Source organism: Thunnus maccoyii, chromosome 2, assembly GCF_910596095.1.
Source record: "Thunnus maccoyii chromosome 2, fThuMac1.1, whole genome shotgun sequence".
Taxonomy (NCBI): Eukaryota; Metazoa; Chordata; class Actinopteri; order Scombriformes; family Scombridae; genus Thunnus; species Thunnus maccoyii.
The window spans coordinates 33900333-33907259 of NC_056534.1; the positions used below are offsets into that span (position 1 = coordinate 33900333).

The 6927-nt window shown below is 43.4% G+C and overlaps 1 protein-coding gene across 1 annotated transcript; it reads right to left on the reverse strand.

The window, feature by feature from the left end:
• Positions 1-930: 930 nt before the first annotated feature.
• On the reverse strand, positions 931-6199 carry dusp5 (dual specificity phosphatase 5). Its single transcript, XM_042435058.1, has 4 exons — positions 5739-6199; positions 4710-4849; positions 3803-4022; positions 931-1366 (listed from the first exon to the last, which is right to left on the reverse strand). Exons 1-4 carry the CDS (start codon positions 6100-6102, stop codon positions 960-962), a joined length of 1131 nt encoding a protein of 376 aa, XP_042290992.1. The 5' UTR covers positions 6103-6199; the 3' UTR covers positions 931-959.
• Between the last annotated feature and the right edge of the window lie 728 nt (positions 6200-6927).

The following is a 6927-nucleotide window of genomic DNA, read 5'->3' on the forward strand; positions in this document are numbered from 1 at the left end:
CCTCCCTATTTCTACAGTTGGTACAGTCTATCTGTCTGTCTTCTGGGCGCCAAAGACCGAAAAGAGCGTCAACAGCGTTATGCCATGTTGACTGAATTATAAAGTATAAACTGAACTTCTGAATGAATTAAAACTGCCGCATGTCAATATTAATAATAATCAATGTATATGATTTTCCTATGCCGTCTTCAATACAAAATATCACTTAACTTATAACACTCAAGCGGGCATTTTGACTTAATTTCTTTAATGGTTGCACTGGGTCACAATAACTTGATGACCTAGATTGCCTATAAAATGACCTATAACTATGACACATAATATAAGCAATGCTTTGCTTATCTAAACCTGCTCCCTGCCACCAAAGGCCAACTCAAAGTCACTGTAGGTGTCACTGTTGCGTCTTCTTTATGTTGTCCTGCCCTGCCAGAAATTAAACTCTAATAAATACATTTTTAATTTATATTGATGTTTGTGATATTGACTTGTCCACTCGAAGACCCCATTTGATTTTTCAGTTATACTATGCACATGAGTCAAATGATTGCATGACAACAACTTTATTTTGGAGGTGAAAACATTTATTAAACACATATTAACATCCACATTATTGAAAAAAATCAGACAGACTGTAATTTTCAAATAAATTAGGTTTAAATGCCTGACTGTATTTGTGAATAGGCAAATAAATCACAATATCAACCTAAGGCATGTATATTGCAGTTTATCACTGTGCTGTGTTGTTTCATCACTGCAGTTCAGACGACAGGAAAACAGCATCGACGTGAGGCCCACATATTTCATTGACCTCAATGTCCCATGAAATGAATACTACAACTCTTCTGTTGCTGATCTCCAGTCTATCTGCTCTGCTGGTTTCAACACCAGGCACACAGAGCGCACTAAATTTTTATTTTTATTTTTTTTTCAAGTAAGACTACAAGCAGTCACAGTTCATTTTAAGGCAGTGCAGTTATTGGGCTCAGTTTGAACTGGTGGTGGACCGGGGACTGCAGGCAAGAGGTAGGGAGGGTGAACACGGATGGCTCAAAGTTTTTGGTGTTGAAGGTGGTGGCGAAGTCGTTGGCAAAAAAGGAGGCAGACTCCGGGGCGCAGGGCGTGGCTGGTTCAGGTGTGGCAGCATAAACCGGGGCTGTGGAGAGGACCTCTGACTCAAACTGCAGCAGCTGACCCATGAAACTAAAGTTGGGTGAAATGACTGCCCGGCGCTGCTTGATGATGTCGAAGGCAGCATCCAGTCTGAGCTGCTGGGTCCTCATGATGTATGCCATGCAGATGGTAGGGGAGCGGGAGATGCCTGCTTCACAGTGGACCAGGACCTTTCCCCCTGATTGCTTCACGTGATCTGGAAAAAAGAGAAGAAAGGGACAAACCAATGTTAATCATCTGTGATGAGCATGATTTGAATTGTTGCACAATATCAGGTAAATATTGCAGTGATTTAATTATTTTAACAGTGTATTTTTTAATATTTTAATTCCATTAGAAAATAGTAATGAATACTGTACATATTCATATTGACAGTTTGTCAATTTCAAAGCAGAGGCATGATGTCTTTTTTTATTTTTTGTGTATATCTGTAATTGATATTTTTAAAAAGTCAAGTTAAGGTGGTGGAGAGGTTGTAATGAATCCTGGGGGATTATATTTGAACTCTGCAGCTAATCATTGCGTACTCCTTACTCCCACTCACTAATTAATGTGGACACTTGTTTACACATCCTATTTAGTTTCTTTTTCACACACACATACACTCACAGCAGCAGCAGCACAATACGGACAAACATGAACATCACCCTTGTCAGAACTTCTCATTTGGGCAGAAATGTATACATATCCTCCAGTTTGAGTTGTGCACATGCATACACTCGTGAGGTTTGTCTGAGTCACAGCTGTACATGAGACCTTTCTCCTACACTGCTGTGGGGGTGCTGGGTACGGCTACCGAGTTCACTGTGGCACAGAGATGTGTGTTCTGATTTAGAGCTGACGCACACCTACACGCATATCTGTAGGTTCTAATGCCTACACAAAAAATTTGTTTTCTGTCATCTGTATTAGGGTCGCTCCTGACATATTTCAAGATTTTACTCATAGAGCTACTGCAAACACCTACGGGTCTCCTTTTCTGCCTGTCTCGTGTGTAAGTTTGATCAACTGCAGACACCTACACATGTGTCTCTCTATTAAATAGAAACATTGAGGGCCACTTCTATCTGGTCCTGAGAGGCCACTGCAGGGAGAACAGCTCTGATCCTCGATACACCACATGAATGAATCATGAACATCCCATCTGGAGTGGAGGATGCAATGAAAGAGGGAAAAGAGCTGGGAAAAAAAAAGGAGTGACAGCAGTAGTGGGTGTTTTAATGACCGTCCTCGAGCGATGTGCCCCCGTTGGTTGGAGATGTCATGGCACGCTTCAGCAGCTGTTTTCATCCAGGTGGTCAATAATATCTATTATCTCCTCCGTGACTGTAAATCACTTCTCAGGTCAGAAAGGTTCTCTGATTGATTTTTTGTTTGGGCACAGTGAGGATTTGTGTGCAACGAATTTCTAATCACTTGGCATGGCTGATGAATTTTGGAGGCCCTCCCTAAATGTAGGCTAAACCTTTCCCTGGAACAATTTACAGCCTTATGTAATGGACAGGCTTACACAAAGACACCGTAAATGTAGGCTGCATCCCCCAAACAATCCACAATACCAACAATAGCAGCCACCCCAATACTGGTCAGCCAAGCTGTTCGTGGGTGAGCTTTGTCCTTGGTTATGCTTGGCTATAAATAGCCACCAGCACACTGTGCACATCTTTTGCTGCTGCTGTTATTATCCCGGCAGCTCTCTCCTCTCCCACACACTCTCTCTTCTGCTGTAACACACTCACTGCCCTGCTGCCCTCAGGTACATCAATGATTCCCACCTGCGAGCAAACCAACAACTGTGCTTTCTCGTAGTGTGTCAGTCAGCTTGCTTTTATCTTCCACCCAACCCTCATAAACAACTCTGTGTGTGTGTGTGTTTGTGTGTGTGTGTGTGTGTTTGTCACAGTCACCCCCCCAACCTCCTCCACTCAGCCATTACTAAACACGGACAGCTCACTCACTTGTCACACTGACTGGCCACACCCGGAAGAATAAGCCACTGAGATTAGGCCTGGGAGGCGATGACGGCATGGGAGCGTCTTTTTCAAGTTAAGACGGGGGCAGGAGGGGAAGGAGGGAGGGAGGGAGGAAGGGAGGAAGGGAGGGAGGTCGGAGGGGGGGAGGGGGGGGGGAAGTGAGCAAATCCTGAATGAAAGCAGACAGGCTGGATATGTTGGTGGGGGATTGAAGGCAGGCGATCAAGTTAAACTGATTACAGCCGGGTTCCTTGGCAGCAGGCAAGAGGCGGTGATAAAGGGGGCTTATTTGAACACGAAGACGCATTTCAAAAATAAACACACCTATGTATAGGTGGCTCTCTCCCCATCACCTAACTCAGCCCGGGTATTTTTGTGAGGCTTCTTTGGGGGGGGATGTTGCACTATAAATATACAAACGCTAAAGTTGATGTTATTTCCAGGAAAAGACTTGGTGGCAGTGTATTTATTTCCCTCCCCTAGCTTGTTTGGGTGAGTGAGCTATTTTTGGTACATTGAGCCGAGTGAATCAGCTTCTTCATAAAATAACAAAACAAAAATTCTGATTCAGACATAACCCCCTGAATGCCTCGCCTGTACATCATAAGTTGTCCAAGAATCATCCCCCATAAAAGGAGAAGACACAGTGTTCAACTTACCAATAAATTCTATGGCCTCCTGGAAGTGAGAGCTGATGTCGGCCATGTGGCTATCCTCCACTGGGATCCACTTGTAGTCGTAGTGGCCCTTGGCCGGCTGCAGGTCTCTGCGCGACACATTGAGCAAGGCCGTGATGTGAAGGTCGCTGAGATAGTCCTGTCTGGAGGCGTGGTAGGCACTACCGAGGTAGAGGAAAGGCAGGATCTCTACAGGTTTACCCTGAGAAGGAGAGGAGGAGAGAGAAAAAAGATACATGAGACAAGTAGATAACACAAGACATAATACTGGACCCTAAACCTTAAAGCATTTGCCTTAACCCATATATAACACATCCCTGAGAAAATGCCCTTTTTGCCCCCCGTACAGGCCGTAACATCGAAGCACCTGCCAGCTAGAACATTATGTTCATCTGCAGACAAAACACACAACGCTTTCTTGCAGCTGAAAGGATGGATTCCCCCCCCCCGTTATATTAACTGTTTAAGTGAAATAATCCACAATATGTCAGCCGCAGACACAATAGAGTGCTCTTTTAGATGTGAAACGGGCAGCCACATGCTTTCTATTTGGGCAGTTGAGGAGATAGAGGAAAGGTCAGAGATGAAAGAGTGTTTTTCTCTATGGGGCGTCCTGATGTCAGCTGGGCAGCATTGAGTTGCTTTTCCCTTTATGAGCCAAATATGTGATGTCTGGGGAGCAGTGAAGGTCAGAGAATATCACAGCTATGTATGTTGGGAAACTGTTGATGCCAAATATAAATCACTCTGATGTCAGCAGGGCTTTGCTTTCTCTCTCTCTCTCTCTCTCTCTTTCTGAATGAGGTTAAGAATAAAAACTGACAGTGGATGTGTACCCTGTGTGGGAGGGAGAGGGCGTGTATACTGTATTGTAAGGGTGTTTCCATACCTGATCATAATCTGGTTTGTGGTGAGAAAGCTTCTCGCTGTGGCTGTTGACTCTTTTCTCGGTTTCAGTTCCGCTCTGGTCGATGGTTTTCACCTCAGTGCAAAGTTCAGGATATTGAGAGTGGAAGTTCTCGTATCCTCCTGAGAGAAGAGAGGGGGAGAAAAAACATGAGCACATATTCTAAGAAATAAGCTTCGAATAATTCTGCCTCTACCCCAAACACACAAACACACAATCTTGTGAAATACCAGCGTTTATGAAACAGCCTTAGCCCCGGATTATAACTTTTATAACCTGATTATAAGCGCGTAATTAATTACAGGAGCCCGCGGTTGAAGGACCGGTAATCCTTTTAGGCCAACATCCTGTGGATGCAAAGGTGATAGACGGAAATGGAAGTGTTTCAACACATTATCACAACCCCGAGGATTTATTTTTGGCTAAAAAAAAAAAAAAAAGAAGGGAGATTTAATTTTCTTTCTTTCTTTTTTATCAATGAAAGTCGTTGCACTACCAATTTGCCTGCGTCTCTGCCGCACTGACTCATCCGCTCCGTTGACGCACGCAGGACATTTATCTCTCCAAGAAGTGAGAGAAAAATGTAGACTGCTCTTAACATAGTTAAGAAGGGTCATGGGAGAAAGATGGTTTCGGTTTAAATATATCTGGATTATTAGGAAAAGAAAAAATACATTTAAAAAGTATGAAGGTTATGAAGTATATTTACATTCGCGCTCTAGGGAGAATAATAAAAAAAGCCTGATAGTTTTTAGAGTATCCTGCCTTTTCAGTTTGTGGGACAGCCATGAAACCAAAAACGAGACAAAAACTGTTTCAATTTCAAATCATGTTTTTCATCTTTTGAATAAAAAATGACTCTTTAAAGTTTTCTAAAATGAGAACTAGAGAAGTAAAGACTGGTAAATCGTTCTGCTGGCTTTCTTAAAACATGACATTAAAGGCAGGAGGGTCTATTTCTGAAACAACTAAACAAACTGATAAAACAGTTTAATTTTCCAAAGCTCTCACCTTTCAGGAAACAGATGTTTGCCCCGCTCGCAAGATGTGAGAGGGTGTTTATTACTATTTGTGCTACACTGTCCTTTTTCAGTTTTTGCCAGTGGGACGTCCGGTCATCCAGAGCTACGATAGCCGATATGCTCCCCTCTCGAAGCCTGTGAAGGGCTCTCTCATCTGGGATGACAAACTGCAGTGGCACCGGCCCTCCTCGAGACCTCCGGACCACCACTGAGTTAAGATTGACATTGACAGAGTCTTTGATGTTGGAGTTCGTGAATGAGAAATAAGGTCGGCAATCCACAATAAGGCAGCTCGCGTACTCCTTCCTGATGATCTTCCTCAGACGCCGGCAGTCTATGTTGGAGACTTTCATTTTGACACCTGGAAGTTGTTTATTATTATTGCCTAAAGAATTAAACTGGTTTATTCCTAAACGACGGATACGGGCAAGAGATGAGCCCCGCTCGCGTCTGTGCCTACATTTCCTCCAAGGGGATTCCGGCCGATCAGTTTTATGTGAATGGGACCTCCGGCGCGTGACGTCACGAACCATATATGGACACCGGCGAGGTGTGATCGCAGCACGAAAACCAGCCCATGAATATGACTGGACTGTGACTGTCACTGTGATGACTCCGCCCCCGGGTTTTGCACATAAAAATCCCACTACTGCAGCGTGTTTGATTCAACTATTACTCACGCGGTGTCCTCCACCGGCACCTACACCTGTCCACTCATTCTCAGCTACCGCTATTTGTACAGCAGCTGGACATAAAAAAAAAACACCGTTTTGAGAAGGATGACTGCACTCGATTGAAAACACTCAGAGTTACAGTAACAATGTTGTAAATTCCCCTGACCCACAATAAACAAACAAACAAAAAACCCCCCGCGTGCAATATGTTTTGGAAGGATGCTGACCTATAAAACGCAGCCAGAATGACACATTTCTGTAGTAAAAATACAGCAATACAGATACTTTATGATGAATGATGAAGAAAACACTCACATATATGCACATACATATACTGACACACTTAAATCCAAATGAAGGAATATCATACCATACAATAGGCCTATATATGAAATAAAGCTGTAACTGATGATTATTTTCATGACCTATTAACCTAATCTTTACATTATTTTCTCAACTTGTCGATCACTCGTTCGCTCTGGGAAATGCCCCTAAGTCTGAGCA